Source organism: Littorina saxatilis, linkage group LG1 (assembly GCF_037325665.1).
Source record: "Littorina saxatilis isolate snail1 linkage group LG1, US_GU_Lsax_2.0, whole genome shotgun sequence".
NCBI classification, from domain to species: Eukaryota; Metazoa; Mollusca; class Gastropoda; order Littorinimorpha; family Littorinidae; genus Littorina; species Littorina saxatilis.
Window position 1 is genome coordinate 74597602 of NC_090245.1, and position 18171 is coordinate 74615772.

The 18171-nt window shown below is 40.2% G+C and overlaps 3 protein-coding genes across 7 annotated transcripts in view; 2 read left to right on the forward strand and 1 right to left on the reverse strand.

The window, feature by feature from the left end:
• LOC138978959 (uncharacterized) overlaps positions 1-862 on the forward strand; it is an 11213-nt gene extending 10351 nt beyond the window's left edge. Inside the window, exon 9 of the mRNA XM_070351777.1 lies at positions 1-862. This exon is cut by the window's left edge and continues 1128 nt beyond it. The gene's annotated coding sequence lies outside the window, so the exon portion shown is untranslated.
• Positions 863-1189: 327 nt separating this feature from the next.
• Positions 1190-13880, reverse strand: LOC138978966 (cilia- and flagella-associated protein 53-like). Its single transcript, XM_070351786.1, has 8 exons — positions 13568-13880; positions 11426-11655; positions 10973-11146; positions 4991-5153; positions 4462-4602; positions 3745-3963; positions 2940-3156; positions 1190-2586 (listed from the first exon to the last, which is right to left on the reverse strand). The coding sequence occupies exons 1-8, from the start codon at positions 13634-13636 to the stop codon at positions 2267-2269; spliced, it is 1533 nt and encodes a 510-aa protein (XP_070207887.1). The 5' UTR covers positions 13637-13880; the 3' UTR covers positions 1190-2266.
• A 630-nt stretch (positions 13881-14510) lies between these two features.
• LOC138978904 (WD repeat-containing protein 93-like) overlaps positions 14511-18171 on the forward strand; it is a 39462-nt gene continuing 35801 nt past the window's right edge. For 4 of the 5 annotated variants that reach the window (XM_070351722.1, XM_070351733.1, XM_070351729.1 and 1 more), the window contains exons 1-3: positions 14513-14949; positions 15432-15633; positions 16238-16302. In XM_070351722.1, coding sequence (XP_070207823.1) covers positions 14692-14949; positions 15432-15633; positions 16238-16302 — 525 coding nt within the window. In that variant the 5' untranslated portion in view covers positions 14513-14691. Of the gene's footprint in view, positions 14950-15431; positions 15634-16237; positions 16303-18171 lie in introns of all 5 variants that reach the window. The other variant, XM_070351738.1, reaches the window with a different exon arrangement.

Genomic DNA, 18171 nt, shown 5'->3' on the forward strand with positions numbered 1-18171 from the left:
CGCGTTAAATTTAAGGTAACAGGGGATTTGAATTCAGTTGCACTATTATTACTCGATCGTACCTCTTGGCAGTTGCATCCTATCACTGTCACTGAAGGGCAGTCAATCGAGCGTTGGTTCTTCTTGTTTAAAACGCATTGTGTCATATATACTTTATGTACCTTGTAGACTGGATATATCTGGTCATTGACTGAAATAAACAAATATGAGGTAAATCAGGAGAGATATATCAATCAGGTCATGCCGATTTTGTCCTATTTTATTAGACTCATTCTTGAATTGAACCAATAAAGATAAATTTGTTTTGATGTTTATGACTCATCTGCTTTCAAACACATTTTTTCTTGGCAAGCAAGGTGTTTGTGGAAACACTGCTAAATTGTACCATCCTGCTAATTGTCTGCTGAGTCGTTTAGAACAGAACATGTATGTATGTATGTATCTGGAAACCTGTCTAGTTGATCAACTAATAATTACAGCAATAACGTTAACCACAAGAACCTGCTGAAGTTTGGTTTAAACTGGCCACCTTTTTTTTCTCAATACACATAGGTTGAACAGTAAGTGGCAGCAGGAAAAACTATTTTTTCGTCCATCCGTCATACAATATTGGGTAGTATTATTCACGAACGTTCATAAATTTAGCCTTCTGTGTAATGTACATTGTTGAACTGTGTGCTTTTGTTTATCCTCTTAGATATTTTTCGTCAGCATTTACATGAGGTTAGAACATGTTTCTCTATTTTTATTGGATATTTGTATATTGTTTTTGATAAAGTGATATTTTAATAAAGTTTTTGCATTCAATATTGAATTTAAAAAATTAAACATGCATGCCCTAAAGGTTTGCGTAAAACCCAAACATGTTCTGTCCATGTTTTGTGTCAGTGTTAAATAAAGTCTCTCTCTCTCTGTGTCTGTTTGTTTATGTGTTTGTTTTTCATGTCTGTTTGTGGTCTTTCTAACTTTTTTTCTTTTTTTTCTGATTGCATAATTTAAAACTTGTATCTGTGTTATATTTTAGCGAATAGTACATGTTTTTATTAGTCTAAGGACATGTTGTTTGACAAGGCAGTGTGCCTTAAACCTTGTTATACTAATAAAATAAAGTTCAGTCAGTCAGTCAGTCAGTCAGTCTCTCTCTTTCTACCTTTCTCTCTCTCTCTCTGACATAATTATGACCAATACGCTGATACAATGCCACTTTATTTACAACTAAAGATATGTACAGGTTAGCATTTTTCACATAAATTTTAAAAAGTTAGAATATTGAAAATTCCCTTCTAAATTTCAATTTTCACCCTCATCACTAGCAGCCAAACTATTTTCAGTTCAGTTCAAATCATTCTCAGTTTTTTGGCATTACAAGCAGGCTGAGTTTCACCTTTTCCTTTTTAGTCACTATATAAATGTAAGTTCCTCACAGTTTTTCACATGTGAAATATTTCCCCAAAAAAACCTGCAAAAAAATGGCATTACATATGTACAAAACAAACAAAAAATTTAAGAAACTTGAAGGGTCACAACAAGTTCTTTAAATATCTTTGCCGTAAATTTTGTTCAAATATTTTGAACAAAAGACCTTCATTTTTGGTGCACTTCAGTGGGAAAAGTCTTAAAGATGTGACAAGAAGGTGGTGGACTCTGCACATTGTATTGTTTTACACTGCAGATGTATTTTTTTTAGAGCAAGGAAAATGATGGTATGACAATTGTAAATGATGGATGTACAATGAGTGGATGGAGTCAAATTCAGCAGACCATGATGACGAATATATTTACTCAAAAATGGAACAGCTTGTTGCAAGATACCAGCCAGAAATGTCATGAGCTGCCATGATTTTTCTCACTCACTGCAAATGTAATGTAGTTTCATAAAGAGCACACCACCATGGAAAAAACAAAAACCTTTGCATCAAGCCCTTATAGTGTTGGCTGACAATTTGTTTAGCGGTCATGGTGGCTTGCAGGAAAAGATGAAAGACACTTAAATACTGATAAGATGCTATTTACACCAACTAGACCATTAAATTATTAGCCATGAACTGCATTTTCACTTTTGAGGTTTTCCTTTTGAATCAACGTAACATGGAAGAAATTATTCACTTCAACAAGTACTTGTTTCTTTAACAACGTAAAATATTTTGGCCTCTTTTTCCATGCAAGTAAGACCAAACTAACAGTGCTGCCCCAGACAGCCATGCAATAGTTCAATACTTGACGCGGTCACCACAGATGTGCAGGTGAACAAGAACACACACAGTCTCTACTGCTTATTAAGCATGGCCCTTCGCATGGGATGGAGACGCTCAAAGATGGGGTTGTCCAGGGCATCCTTCAGCCTCTCCTGGTACTCCTTCTCAGCCTGCATGCCCATCAAGAACTCGTAGTCATCATTACGACGACGCTCTTCGCGCATCTGGTCGTTGTAGTGAATCTGGTCCTGAAGGTCACCCTGGTACCGCCTGCTATCCGCCATGCGTTTCATTGCCTGTTCAGCCTCGTAGCGGCGGTTCTCTTCGATGGCGACCCGCAGTTCTTGGCACTCCCTGTCGTTCTCCGCCTTACGGCGCATGTTTTCTGCCACTGCAAAAATGTCAAGAATGAGGAAAGATTTTAACAAAGTTCATTTTCAAACAAGTCAATTCCAATCAGAAACAAAAGTGGTAAATCCTGTGTTCTGAACAGTGAAAACCCTCTTTTTACAGGACACCTCCCAATAAAGGACACCTGCTGTCCATATATCCATCAACTTGATTAATCTGTCTTGAAAGGAACCCTACCCTGTTGGATGATTTCGGCTGATGTCGCCCCATGACGGGTTTTATTGCATTACATTTCTTGTTGTTGTGTAAGTGGTAACATCTGAACACACAGACAGACAGACACACACACTCTCTCTCCCTCTCTGTGTGCAATACATTTAAAAAAAAACTTACATCTTTCCTGGAGTTGCTGGTTACGCCCAGCCATGACCTCTTCAAGCAGCTTGCGACGCACGAGACGCTCGGTGCGCCACTGGTCTAGACGTTTCTGCCAGGCGGCCTCCACTTCATGCTGAATGAGACGCTCCAGCTCACGTTCCTTCTGCTTCTCCTCCGCAACCACATGTGCCAGGAAGTCCCTGTAGCGTCGGTCCTCCTCGCGCAGCTCAATCTGTGTAAAGGGATAAATTGATCAGTGTTTGTCTTACTTGTTCATGTTCAGATTTGTCGAAATGCTTATAACTCTCTTCCAAAGAAATCTTTTTGCCACAAACCAGTGAAAATTAACTTGTGCATAGTAAGTCTGTTCACAATGTGATATGACTGGCGCTTTTAACTTCTATCCCAGCATACTTTTCTTTTCTTGGTGATGAGTGGGAGGGTGGTGGATACATGTTTTCGTTTGTCTGTATGTCTGTGTTATTGCAAGGGTGTAAGATGTGATAAGTATTTTCAAAACATTGTAGAATCTTCTTCTCACTGTTACAAAGAAAGCTGTCACTGGTTTTACAGACTTATGCGACCTATCTGTCCACCTACACAAATTTTGATTCTCAGATCTTGGCCAAGAAAGAGAGTCTTTCAACAGTAAATATTTTGTTCTTCATAAAAAATACATCTGCCTTGAAAATATAGACCATATAAGAACAGAACAGAGCAAATGAATAGGAAACCCTCAAAGGCTCAAGTTTGGACTGCGTGAACCTAACACAACAATTTTAAACCCAAAACATTTCACTACTATCAAATTTAAACTGACCTTGCGCTGCAGCTGTTCCTTAGCTTCGTTCCTGGACTCCTCCAGAAGCTGCTCAAGCATCTTGAGGTCAAATGCCAGCTGCTCCTGTTCCTCCTTGGCCTTCTTGCGCATCTTCATCTTGAGCGACAGGTCCAGCATGTCTCGCATCTCCTGCTGGCGGCGACGTTTCTCCTCTGCTGCTGCCTGCTCCTCCATCTTACGCAGCGCTGCTTGCTCTTTCTGTTCAGACAGATGAAAATGAGATAAAAATGTGGAGAATATGGCTGTGAGCATTCTACAGAAAGATGATCACACACATACTTAAAGCAAATCTATGTTGAGAGACAGGGGTCTTGTTCTCATGATGAATGTTATGAAATGAGCTGGGGAGTTTTGACCTCAAAGTTTGAAACAAAAATGGTTTTAATCATGTGTCTGCCTATCTATCTGTCCATCATTTTTGAAAGTACAGTAGTACCTGCCACAAAAGGACACCCTTGGAACCAGCTAACATAACCCCTAGATTAGAGGTGGCATGACAAGTATGCTGTAGTCATGTTGAAAGGTGATGGGACAATAAAAGATGCCCTCTATTGGGATATACATATGCCCTGTGATTAGATAGGGCCTTAAATTGCAAGTACCACTGTAAACAATACAGGAAAAGCTAGTTTGGAAAGGTGGAAGGGGACAACAGAGAAGGAAAGATCAATGCAATGAAGTTGGTACTGAACTAACCATGAGTTGCAGTTCCTCTTCCTTGAGTCTCTTGGCTTCCTCTTTCTGTGTGTCCAGTGCTGCCATCTGTTTGTGCAGGACATCCAACGTCTCGCGATTTCTTTCATGAGCTGCATGGGCCTCGCGCTCTTCTCGAGCCATCTGGGGAAAACAAAACATGTCATGTTTAATGATCAGGAGACCATGTAATTGGAGGTGGTAAACACTGATATGAATGTACACACACACACCTACACACACACAAACACACATCAGTGAGGGAAGAAAAGATCATTACAGTTTCTGTACATACAAACCTGTCACCAGATCTGCTTTATTGCACTTTGAATTCTTTTCGGCTTACAATGTATACAAAGAAGGTTAGAGACCTGGTTTGAATAATTCATCTGCAGCTCTCAAATGAAATGTATAAGTCCCCACCATAAGAGAACAAAGAAAGGGCAACTATACAATCTTGCTTAAAACCTTTGTCTTCTCCTTCTGTTCTTCTTCACGTGATTGTAACTTAGTAAGTTCAAGGCAAACCTACCTTTTCTTGTCTGTCTTTCTCCCAGAGTTGTGCATACATTTCGTCATAGGCCTTTTGTTCTTTGGCTTCCTCTCCCTTCAGCTTCAGCTGTTCCAGTCTCTCTGCGCACACTATATCCTGCTCTCGCTTGGAAAGTGTTGTCCTCAGCTCCTCACACTGCGCTCTGTGCATACAAAGATGATGGTATTGACGATCAAAGAAAGCAAAGTTATGTATGATTTTCTGTGAGAACTAAGCACATTTATATCCTGAGAAAAAAGTGTATGAAACATTGGCGATTGGGCAGCAATATTTGAACAGTGTACAACACAAAGAATCATGGTGATGAACAATAAACATTTGTATACATAAAACACTGAGACATTCTAACTGATGATTTAATAATGGAAAAATGACACATTTTCAACAATTACACTTCCAGGCCGACATGAGTCAGGTGGCACAAAACCAGGAGAGCTAGTGTGAAGTGCAGCCTACCATGAAAGGGAGGAAAGCCTGGCATAATCTGAAAATCACGTTTTCACTTTTCGTGTCTCATATTATTTCAAAACCATACTTTCTCTTCTGGGTTTTGGGACAGCGAGGTCTAGCAAACTTTCTTATCCTTTCTGGTAAAAATAAAGGTACAGGCCAATCCGGATAAGACGAAATTGAAGGGACCGAATTGTTATTGTGTCCATATCAAAACAGTGGAGGCGAATTCAGTATTAGAGCTCACAGTCCTGTGTTATAGCTGCCTTGTTTTGTTTAGCGTGTGCTGACAAAACACTAGCCCCTGCTCGTCAAGCGTTAAACGGTTTGTCTTTCGCCGCTAGCCTGCAGGCGAGTTGGCGTTGTTTATCTCTGGTGGCCACTGTTTATAATTCAGAATCTCGGAACCGAGTCTCAGTAAAAACTCTTGGAGAAGTCTGCAAAGCGAAGACCAGAGCTTTTTTGCTATGTATGTGGGGGTTTTGCAGACGACATTTTGAAGCATGCGCGTTGCCATGACTGCATCAAAATGTTGTATTAAAAACTTCGATAAAGTATCTCAGTTGCACATTTTAGCAAGGTCAATCATTATGCTAATTTAAAATCGCTTCAAGCACTTATTGATTAAAACCAAAACTGTGAAATATAATCTGCTAACACTTTCTTTTATCTATCTAGAGAGTATTGCCAGGATGGTCACGTGCTTCCGTCTTAAATAAACGGGATTATGTATGCCACAGTATGGATGAACCGAGTTGCATTCACTGAAGTGGCCGTAACACAGGTTAAATAGCAATCTGTTTAACAGAGCTCTGTAAAGCACACAATCTCCCCCCCCCCTCCCCAGCCCCCCAAACAGATTAACAAAATAAAAGAACTTGAAGATGATTTTAGAAACAGCAGCCGGAGAGAGGCCCGGGGGGGGGGGGGGGGGGGATTAAAGATTGGAATTTAATTATAATTGGATAGATCCGCCGCACTGCCAAGAAAAGTGTACAGTGTTTCACCCACTTTCCCGAAAATATATGCATCTGTGTTAAAATTGTCAAAATGGAGTTCCAACTTATCATCAGTGATCAGACATAATTATGTAGATAGATGATCAATGTAGGCTATATTATATCTCTGTTATCATGCACTACTGACTCAACAACACAAATACTTGCTGAATATAATATCTCTATTTGAAAGCATATCCAAAGAAACCTTTTGTCTCTGTTGATAAATATCGAAGTTCATTGCATTATCTTTACTCTAGACTTGTATTCAGTTTCTCTGTCAGAGCGGCAAAGTATCGTCTGCTACAGACACCGACCCAGCAGTAAGAAAGCATAGGCTCTAGCTGAATACATTTTATTTTTTTCTCGTCAAAAGTAGAAAATACATTCATTCGTAAAGAAGAACTAGGGTTTAGATGAAAAGGTTAGTCAGTGTAATATCATATATATACCAATAGATTAAGGAAGATTTTTCAAGAAAGTGCCGATTGTGTTTTTTGTGGTTAGGCCTATCTTTTATCGCGAGTTCCGACAGTAGCGGCTCGGTTACTGCGGACCAGCATAACTGAGTTCACACAGAACTATTCTCAGCTGCACTCAACATGGAAAAAACCCTGTGTTAATTGTTTCAAGACAACCACATTTTGTAACACTACTTTGAAACTTCTGCTTCTTGTCATCATTATAATCATTGCAAGGGCTCCAGGAACTGAGAAATGTTAAACACACTTAAAACCACGTAAATGTTACAGGAAGGCGCCTTTACCGCCTATGCATGGTGCCACAGATTTCAGCAGCTAGCGGCCGCCGTGACCTTGCAAGGCGGAGCATCGAAATTTGCGCGGAATATTCAAAAAGCTTAAACCACACTCACTTTTTTTTCTTGAAAACAGCATAAATATTGTTTTAAGCGTAATAAGTTTAATCTGTATGTATGCTGGAGGTGTAAATGCACTAACATGCATATTTTGTTGCTTGTAAGATGTAGTGTTCACTTACAAAACTTTAACAAGTTTGGTCTTTCGGTTGGCGGTGTAATGTGATTCTTATGTACCGGTTCGACATGTAGGAAACAGCAGTATTTAACTGATTTCTTCCGCATTGAATGTTTCTTTGTGCAATCAGTATAGAAGATTGCAGAGAGTGTATTCTGATGATTTAAAATGTGTGTATTATTATTAAGCAGCCCTGATAGTACTGACTATGTCTCTTTCTACTAAACTGACTCAGTGTGTGACTTCTTAACTGTGCACATTTTCAGCCAGAAATTCATTTCTCTTCCTTGTCTTGCTTGCAAATTTGTTCTTTCCTGGCCGAGCGATAACATAAACACTCCTGCCAAGGGTTGTGTTCTGCGATGTTTTAGAGCTCGGAAAGGCAGCAGAGGGCTTGTCATCAGCTTTCCCTAAATGGATTGCTTGAGGGCTAATAAGGAAGGGATACTGCTATATCAGTGGTGGTTGTTGACATCTTGTATATATACAGCTTGCTGAATCCTAATGCATGGGCCAAAGAAGGAAACTCGGCTCCACTGATTTGATATGCCTATCCGAAATTTCGACTTGGTCATAGTACTAAACTTACATCACATTACTGACCCATGGGTGACGACATGAACAAAAAAGAACAAAACAAAAGAACAAACGAACAAGAAGCAAGCTGACTGAAACGTCACTCGTGAATTACGTCACTCACCTAATTTTCTCAGCGATCTCAAAATCTGTCACTTCTCTACTGCCCAATCATCCCCCTCTCGCCCACTTTGAGAAGGACTCAGGACTACCACCAATCAAGGCCAGACACATTGGCTTGACAGCTACCCCCCTCCACCTCACTTGACCGTGTCATCACCCCTCCAGTGCCACGACTAGCCGCTGGCGATTGCATCAGCAGTCAAAATAGCAACCACCCCCCCCCCCCCCCCTCCCTCCTCTTTGCGCTATTCACTTCACCCCCTCTCTTATCTTATCCTGCGCTGACCAATCCTTCAGAGACTTTCACATGTTGTAAAACAGTTTCCTCTCAGATAAAAACTCGGTCATTGACCCCGGGTAAGAAGGTCAGTGTCTGGACAGGCAGCTGTGTTCAGATTACAAGTACTGAATGAGAGGCAACCCACAATTTGAATTCTCGTCACTTCATTCTCCAACCACTGCATAAGAACACACACAAACACACACTGTGAGTACCACTCACCCCTCCTTACTCCTCGCCCCCTCCTAACTTCAGTTCATACTTTATTGCTGCACACAGCAAAGGGCTTGTGATTGCATAATGCGTAATGATCAGTCGGTGTGGCGTCCGTGTCACAGTAGAGAAGAAGGGAATAAGGTTACACAATGCGCTAGTGTGAGACGCCAAGTTTCGTGTTTCGAGTTGCTGTAGTAAATATAGAGTAAACTTTGTCTTTGGGACTGACTTTCTGTTGTGTGCTATCCGTCTTTCGACTTACGTAAGAGAAATCCCATTTCGAGCTCAGGGTACTTTGTACACATAGATAAAGAGGGATAATTCCGGACCAGAATTTTTTTTGTGCTAAGCGAATTTTTGACTTAACCGTTTGTGAGTTAGCTGGATTTGCCTGTATGTTACAATAAATTCACCGAAATCAATCCATAGTTAAAGGCACAGTATGCCTCCCGTAAACCATCACAGATACGGTCAGGCTTTTACACACAGTACAAACACCCTTTCATTTAAACACTCACCAATTGAGAACATCCTAGGTGCCCTCCGTAAAGAGCGAACAATTTTTAAAGAATTTATTTTTGCGTGGTTTATCTTACCCCTGAGCCATCGTGAACCCGTGTGATCCAGTTTCTCTTTTTCACAATGTAGTCGTCAGTTAGTCATTTGAATGCGACTCGATGTGAGCTTATTTACAATAGCACGTTTTTATGCACAAAACAAACGGCTGTGGTTCACAAGAACTCTAGCGATGGCTTTTGACTGTTGAGAGGAACGGCGATATGCATAAACCATCGTCTGCTACGACCCTTGCGTGACCCTGCTTCCGGGCTTTTCATTTTTCAAATTTTCACAACTTCGAATTGAACTGATCTTGTCTTGATGAAAAAAGAATTCTTTTATGATTAAATAATGTTTGTGTAACAAGCTGTCAATTTATTATTTAGATTTTAAAAGTTAGGTCTAGCGCAAAAACGCACCACGGTCCAAAAACATTTTGATAATCATCGATTCACGGCTATCGCCAGTTTACATCGATAGAATGAGACCCGAAGGGAAGTAACTCATGTTTGACCTGAGTTCAGGATGGGTCCAAAAAGTGTTCGAGACAATCTGCAAAATTAATTCTTTAACAAGAAGGGCAAAGCCCATACGACTCACATGCTTTACACATTTTTCCTACCAAAATACATGTGACCTTGACCCAAGGTCAAGGTCATCCAAGGTCATGCAACACAAAGCTGTTAATTCAAGACATAGGAAGTACAATGGTGCTTATTGGCTCTTTCTACCATGAGATATGGTCACTTTTAGTGGTTCACTACCTTATTTTGGTCACATTTCATAAGGGTCAAAGTGACCTTGACCTTGATCATATGTGACCAAATGTGTCTCATGATGAAAGCATAACATGTGCCCCACATAATTTTTAAGTTTTAAACAGTTATCTTCCATAGTTCAGGGTCAAGGTCACTTCAAAATATGTATACAATCCAACTTTGAAGAGCTCCTGTGACCTTGACCTTGAAGCAAGGTAAACCAAACTGGTATCAAAAGATGGGGCTCACTTTGCCCTATATATCATATATAGGTGAGGTATTGAATCTCAAAAACTTCAGAGAAAATGGGAAAAATGGGAAAAATAGCTGTTTTTTAGGCAACATTTATGGCCCCTGCGACCTTGACCTTGAAGCAAGGTCAAGATGCTATGTATGTTTTTTGGGGCCTTATCATCATACACCATCTTGCCAAATTTGGTACTGATAGACTGAATAGTGTCCAAGAAATATCCAACGTTAAAGTTTTCCGGACGGCCGGACGGACGGCCGGACGGACGGACGGACGGACGGACGACTCGGGTGAGTACATAGACTCACTTTTGCTTCGCATGTGAGTCAAAAATTGCTCGCTCTTTACGTAGGGCACCTAAGATGTTCCCGTTTGGTGAACGTTCAAATGGAAGGGTGTTTGTACTGTGTGTAAAAGCCTGACAGTATCTGTGATGGTTTACGGGAGGCTTACTGTCCGGGCGTGATTTCCGGTATTGAATATTCATAACAGCCGTCCAGCACCAAAACGAGGCGCCATTGTTGTAGAGGACCAAGTCCACGAAAATAAATTCTTTGAAAATTTCTCACGCTCGACAGAAAGCAGCCAGGATGTTACCGTTCGGTGAGCGTTCAAATGGAAGTATGCTTGTACTGTATGTAGACGCTCGGGGAGCTCTGTGGTGGTTTACGGGAGGCTTACTGTGCCTTTAATAACAGGCACATGCATTCTTTGAAAGCAAACAAAAGTAAACATCAAATGTTGTCATAACTCTCACCTGAACTGCTGATCGTATTTGTTTTGTACAATTTGAAGTCTTTCGCTCTCTCTCTTCTCCTTCAATGACTTTGCACGTTCTCTCATTCTAGCTTGGCGTTCAAGAGTTGTCTCCTCTGCCGCTTCCATAGCAGCCAGGTAATGTTGCTCTTCTTGTCTCAGCATGTCGCGCAGTCTGTGACAAGTAGAAGTTAAAAAGGAAAATTGTGCATTCTTTCATAAAACTGACAAAATATGTACCGGTACATATGTGCAGGCACTAACACATGTATGAATGCATGCACAAACAGATTCTCTCACTCTCACACACGCTATTTGCACCATGAAAATGCCCTCTTTCTTTTTTTAGTTCTAACCACATTCACTCACAACTTTTAAAATGCATGGCAAGTTGGACACTGCTGATAGTATCCACACAGATAGACAAGATTTTCAGTCTTATCTAATGACATGCCTTTCCCTTCTCTCCTCAATGCTGAACTCCTGGGCTTTCAGGCGGTTGCCAACCTCTTGACGTACATTGTTGAGCAGAATCTTTTTGTCTGTCGTTCGTTCCCATTCATTCTTTAAGTCACTGAAGCCCTGGGCCAAGTTGATTTTCATCATTTCTCTCAGGGCATCCTCCTTCTTTCTGCTTTCCAGAATGAGGTACTCTGGAGGGAGTTTGTTGGGTTCTCTGGCTCTCTGTGAAGTGCAAAACAGGATACTTACAACTTAAATACTTATGCAAATGTCAATTCAACTAAGATGGTCAAACCATGCAGAGCACAACATATTTCAAGTGTGAAATAAACACAATGGCATGGTAAATATTAAGGTGTTGGTTTGTTTTTCTTGTTACTGATCGGTGTGGGTTTTTTTCAACAAAAGAAGCTATCAATACTCTTCCATATATATATTCAATGCCTTAAACTTGAGTCCCCCATGATTCACCAAGCAGTCTTTGATTTTTCATTGCTGGCTTTCAGTGTTTGTCAGAACATACATCAGTTTTGGCGTTTACATGGAACGAAGAAGAAAACCGGAAGAGGAAGAAGTACAAAAACACTCGCAAAAACGATCTGCGCATGCATTCAAATCAAAGGGGGACTAAAAACATGAAAATTGCGTGTTTATGTGCTCGATGTAATGCTGAAAACCTGTACACTCTTTCTTCGAACGCTCAAAAGCAACTTCAGGGCTGGAAGACTACAAAATTGCAGTTTCTGCAGTCTGAATCTACGCGTTCTCAAATCAACCGGAACAGGAAGAAGAAGAAAAAACTCTTGAAAAAACGATCTGCGGATGCGCATAATCTCAAAAAAAGGAAACTGAGAGAGGAAGAAGAAGAAAAAATGCTTGCAACAAAAAGATCATGTGCGAATCCAAAATGGCCGCGGAACTGTTAATCTGTGTAGAACTGTTAATCGGTGTATACACCGATTAAGAGTTCCGCGGCCATTTTAGATTCGCACATGCGCACATCTTTTTCTACGAGCACTTTTGCTTCTTCCGTTTTCCTGTGTTTGAGAAAATGCGCATCCGTAGATTGTTTTTTTGAGAGTTTTTTCTTCTTCTTCCTGTTCCTGTTGATTTGAGAAAGCGTAGATTCAGTCGGCAGAAAGTGCAATTTTGTAGTCTTCCAGCCCTGAAGTTGCTTTTGAGTGTTCGAAGAAAGAGTGTAAAGGTTCTAAGGATTACATCGGGCACACAAACACGCATTTTCCTTTTTTTTTCCCTGTTGATTTGAACGCGTGCGCGGGCAGATCGTTTTTTGCGAGTATGTTTGTACGTCTTCCTCTTCCGCTTTCCTTCTTCGTTCCATGTAAACGCCGAAACTGTTAACTGGTGTATTGCCCGGTGTCACGAACTGAAAACTCTGCCTGAACAATCCTTCTCATTGCGGCATTACCTAACCCTTACCCTAACCCTAGGTTTGATCGGTCAAAGGGTCGCATTTTTTAAGTCCAAGATTGGCGCATGCGCATTGACCGCAATGAGAAGGATTGTTCCGCAGAGGTTTCAGTTTGTGACACCGGCCTGACCAAAGGAAACTCTAAATTTAACTCAAACCATACTGCGCTTGCTAAACATGATATGTGTCTATCCATTAGGCCTAAAAAAAAAATAGGTGTGGTTACGGTAACCCGACCTACCCTATTTTTAGGGGCCGATCCTATAACTTTTTATTACATTTGTCACAACAACAAAAAAAACACAAAAAAACGAGTGCAAAAAACGCAATGAAAGCGAAAGCGCCCGTGTCGCACACTTATTTCCCTGTCAAGTAGGTTTAATTTGTACACATTAGAAAAAAAAGTTTAAAAAAAAAAGTGATTGCCTACCTACCTACCCTATTTTTTTTGGCTATGTTACCGTAACCACACCTATTTTTTTTTTTGGCCTTACAAAAAGATATATATAAAAAATGTGTGTGTGCAGTGTATGCAAAAAATGACAAATTTGTCATGTTCTCGGGCAACTGTGCAAATGCTTTAAAATTGGAGGAGTGGATATCAGAAAGCCATATCAGAATTCAAGCTGATATCACAATTAAGAACAGTTCTACAACATGAATTTATTTATTAACAACACATAGAAAGTGAAAACAACGTACAATGGCCACAGACTGTGGTGCAGGGCCTGTGTATTCACGGCACCTGCGTGTTCTCTGTCCCACCATCATCTTGAAAGCTTTTGTGTGGTCCGCCTCTTCTTCAGCACTGAAATGTCACAGATACACCAAACTCCTCTCTAGCAAGGAGCTTTCGTGCACAAGTGAAGAAAGACTCGAGGAAAAGAGAGCCTTTTAAAGAAGCCTAACACAGACGATGAGCTTAATCTAAGCACAGGATTATCGACATTTTCTTTTGAGCATGAAACATAGAACAGCCACAATGTTTGGCCTAGTATGTAGTGACGTCGTGTTTCTAAGGAAGTGGTGAATGCTGGGTAGAGAGTTACTTCCCTTCAAAACAAATCGCGCTGAGGCGGCCCGACTAAACTACGCGCCAGCACGCGCTACCTTGAACCATAGCACTTATATACTTTATTTTTATATTTCTTGTTAGATCATCGTCCATTCTTAAATAATACAAAATTTCATAATTGAGTGTTAAAAATTACGGTAGTTATGACGGGTTTTAGGAGAGCTAATGTAGGCTACTACTCTCAAATCCGACGAAATCCGCCATTGACTAAACAGCTCGCTACCACTTTGAAGTGGACGCTACCTTGATCCATAGCACTTACATACTTTATTTTTTATATTTCTTGTTAGATCATCATCCATTCTTACATAATACAAAATTTGACAATTGAGTGTGGAAAATTACGGTAGTTATGGTGGGTTTTAGGAGAGCTAATGCACTAGTCAATGTTTAGTCAATGGCGGAAATCGTCGGACTTGAGAGTAGTGCATACTCTCTCCTAAAACTCGTCATAACTTCCGTAATTTTCATCATTGAAGTTTGACATTTTGTATTATGTGAGAATGGACGATGAACTAACTAGAAATATAAAAAATAAAGTATATAAGTGCTAGTTTAGTCGTACCCCGCTGAGGCTCTACGTCACTTCCTGTTTCTAAAATGGCGGACTTAGTAACAGCGTCCTAGGTGCTAAAGCAGACAACCACGAACATTTGTTGGTACATGGTTAAACATTGCATTTTGTGCGATTTTCTCCCACTGAAAACATCACAGTCTATTCACTGAAGCTGTTCTACACTAAACTGTCACCATGCCTGTGTACATCAGGAAGAATTTGTCTTACACTCCTCCGTCCATTGCACGGATGTCTGACGAAGATGATGATGATTATTTGCAAGACCCAGATCAAATGCGGGATATTTTGCCGCAGCCGTATCGTATGATCAACAAAGTGTTGGACAAACTGCTAGAGGATGTGTGGGATATCTTAGAGTCTAAAGAGAACAAGCGTCCAGGAGAGAAGAGAAAACCCAAGCCACCAAAATATGATAAGCCATCGAAGGCACCAGTAAGTTTGATAGTTTGTGTACTATGCATCTTGGTTGGTTCACGTGTTTTGTTACGTTTGTCTTTGTCTTGCTGAAATGTTTAGTTTATTGTTGGTGTGTGTGTGTGTGTGTGTGTGTGTGTGAGTGTTTTGTTTGTATTGTTTTTAAGTGTAATAAAACATCAGTTCTGCAAAAGTAATGATTGATGACAGTATACCTCGTTCTGTGTTTATGTCACTGGCATCTGCTTACATTAGCTGTGTCATTTCATCCATGTGTGCATATGTTTGCAAATGGGATTCTGTGGTCATTGGCAAGTGTCTGTGCATTTATTTGTATGTTCATCAGGTGACACACCAAGTGTGTATACATGTGTTTGTGTGTGCACTTCTTTACATATATATATATGCATGTTTGTGTTTTTCAAATAATATTATATGCATAAATCTTCATAACACAAAGTGAAGTTAAAGCTCTGAAACTTGCCTCATCTCAATGTCAGTTACTGGGCCAAGCAACAGCGCTGGCCAGCAGCCCAGACGGCAAGTACCTGTTCGCCGGACTGCCCAACGGTCTGGTGGCCCTGGATGCTCTCAATCAACAGTCGCTCAGCCAGTGGGAGGAGGACAGTGCAGAGATCACCAGCATCTTGACCTATGCTTTCTCTCCCACTGCCTATGTGCTGGTCACTCTCGATGACATGGGTATTAGCATCTTTGTTACTTTAGCTTTGTATGATCTTTGTTTTGGCGAATCTTTTTGGATGTGATAATCCGATCTTCTTGGATGTCTTGGCCGATCTTCTTGGATGTGATAATTTTGTGAAGGTCAAACTCAAAGTGAAAAAAGGCTTCAGCATGATTGGTTTGTTTTTCGAGTATATGCGCCATCAGTCAACAGCTTTAAGACCAGGATAGACAATTTCTGGCGCCACAGTACTTCTATGTACAACCCTACCTGCCTAGTCTAGATTGTAGAACAGCCCGCCACGCATGCTACAGTCTAGTAATAGGACCTATGTAAAGGCTACACAGCCTACCACATAGTAAACTTCAAGTTCAAGTTCAAGTATGTACGGTAGAAAGGGGGGGGGGGGGGGGGGGGGAGAATGAGAGACAGAGAGGAGAATTTTGAAATGATATTGGCGTGTGTGTGTGTCTGTCTACTCAGATCATTTTTTATGATTATTTGAATGTTTGTTCATGAAGCTTAAATTTTGCTGATTAAACAAAATATTTTGCCATGGCAATTGTTGACATTTGATATCTTTGAAAACAAACATAATATGCAGCTCTAATTTATGTGCAGCTGTTGCTCGCCTCTTCCTGTTCACATGTGACTGCCTCTTCTTCGTCAAAGTTATGAATGACTCGGTAAGTAGATTTTGTTCTCATTTGAGAGATACTGGGTATTCATCACATGTCACTATGACTGTATGAAGATACTGGATGTTTCTGTTATATTAGATATGTTGATGGCCTCTGCATGGTTTGGTCATCATGATCAAATTGCAAAAAATGTTTGCAAATACATACAAGATATTTTGTTTCTTTCTAAGTTTTTAGTGTGTATGCATGTTCATGTGTGTGTGAACTCTTGTGTTATTACAACGATATACACTGGAGTATCCTTTGTAAAATGTTGATTTCAATGAATCTTTCAGAGAAAGCCAACAGGCATGAACCTTCGTAATGGGGTAAACCTACAATCCCATGATTCTGAAGTGTCCAACATCGAAACCTTCTGGGAAAAAACTTTCCCAAACTCCCGTTGTGATTTTCATTGTGTTATTGTTGGCCCTTTCCCTGTACTTCTGTCAATGTATGTGTCTGTCTCCTAAAACCCTTTTATACCCACCAGCTCTGGGTGTGTGTGTATGTGTGTGTGTGTGTCTGTCTGTGTGTCTGTGAAAGTGTTTCTCTGTGTGTTTTCTGTGTGTGTATATGTGCCTGTTCTGTTCACCCTTTGACAATGTCCCAATTCCTTTCCATAAAGTCATTTTTGCTCCCTCATATTTTCCTAAACTCTTTGGGTTTTTGACTCACATGCGAAGCAAAAGTGAGTCTATGTACTCACCCGAGTCGTCCGTCCGTCCGTCCGGAAAACTTTAACGTTGGATATTTCTTGGACACTATTCAGTCTATCAGTACCAAATTTGGCAAGATGGTGTATGATGACAAGGCCCCAAAAAACATACATAGCATCTTGACCTTGCTTCAAGGTCAAGGTCGCAGGGGCCATAAATGTTGCCTAAAAAACAGCTATTTTTCACATTTTTCCCATTTTCTCTGAAGTTTTTGAGATTCAATACCTCACCTATATATGATATATAGGGCAAAGTAAGCCCCATCTTTTGATACCAGTTTGGTTTACCTTGCTTCAAGGTCAAGGTCACAGGAGCTCTTCAAAGTTGGATTGTATACATATTTTGAAGTGACCTTGACCCTGAACTATGGAAGATAACTGTTTCAAACTTAAAAATTATGTGGGGCACATGTTATGCTTTCATCATGAGACACATTTTGTCACATATGATCAAGGTCAAGGTCACTTTGACCCTTATGAAATGTGACCAAACCATATCTCATGGTAGAAAGAGCCAATAAGCACCATTGTACTTCCTATGTCTTGAATTAACAGCTTTGTGTTGCATGACCTTGGATGACCTTGACCTTGGGTCAAGGTCACATGTATTTTGGTAGGAAAAATGTGTAAAGCCGTTCTTAGTGTATGATGTCATTGCTAGATTTAGTTATTTGACCTTGACCCTGAAGGTCAAGGTCATGTAAAGGGCAAGCATGTGAGTCGTATGGGCTTTGCCCTTCTTGTTTTCAATTGATTTTGTTTGATAATTCATTGTCTCAATTCTACCTCCCTCTTTTGTGCAGAAAATATTTTCATTAATTTCTTTTATAGATAAGCACATGTGTATATCAAAATCTCAATCAAAATTATATATTCTTGTATAAAGGTAAACGTAAATGTTTCTGTACCAGGTTAGAGGCTAAGGTAGAGTACTTGTGCAGTTACCCGGACTCGGTATGCACCTATACCAGACATCTTATGCAGTGTTGTAGAAACTGCATTTAATTGTTGTGAGGTCAGACTAATCAACAAGCTCACAACGTATTAAAAGATAGTCTAAGAAATATATTATGCTTTGATGTCATCTTTATCATTTTGCTGATCTATTGAATGTTTGTATTTTATTACATCTGTGTTTTCTTTCTTTAAACTTGTTA

Bases quoted from the DNA above. Each gene is read 5' to 3' on its own strand.
- LOC138978966 (XM_070351786.1), bottom strand. From the start codon at position 13,636: ATGATGGTGGGACAGAGAACACGCAGGTGCCGTGAATACACAGGCCCT. The intron at 11,656-13,567 runs GTACGTTGTTTT...TGCACTTCACAG, and splicing joins CACCACAGTCTGTGGCCATT to AGAGCCAGAGAACCCAACAA. The intron at 4,603-4,990 runs GTAGGTTTGCCT...TGTTTTCCCCAG, and splicing joins AGAAAGACAGACAAGAAAAG to ATGGCTCGAGAAGAGCGCGA.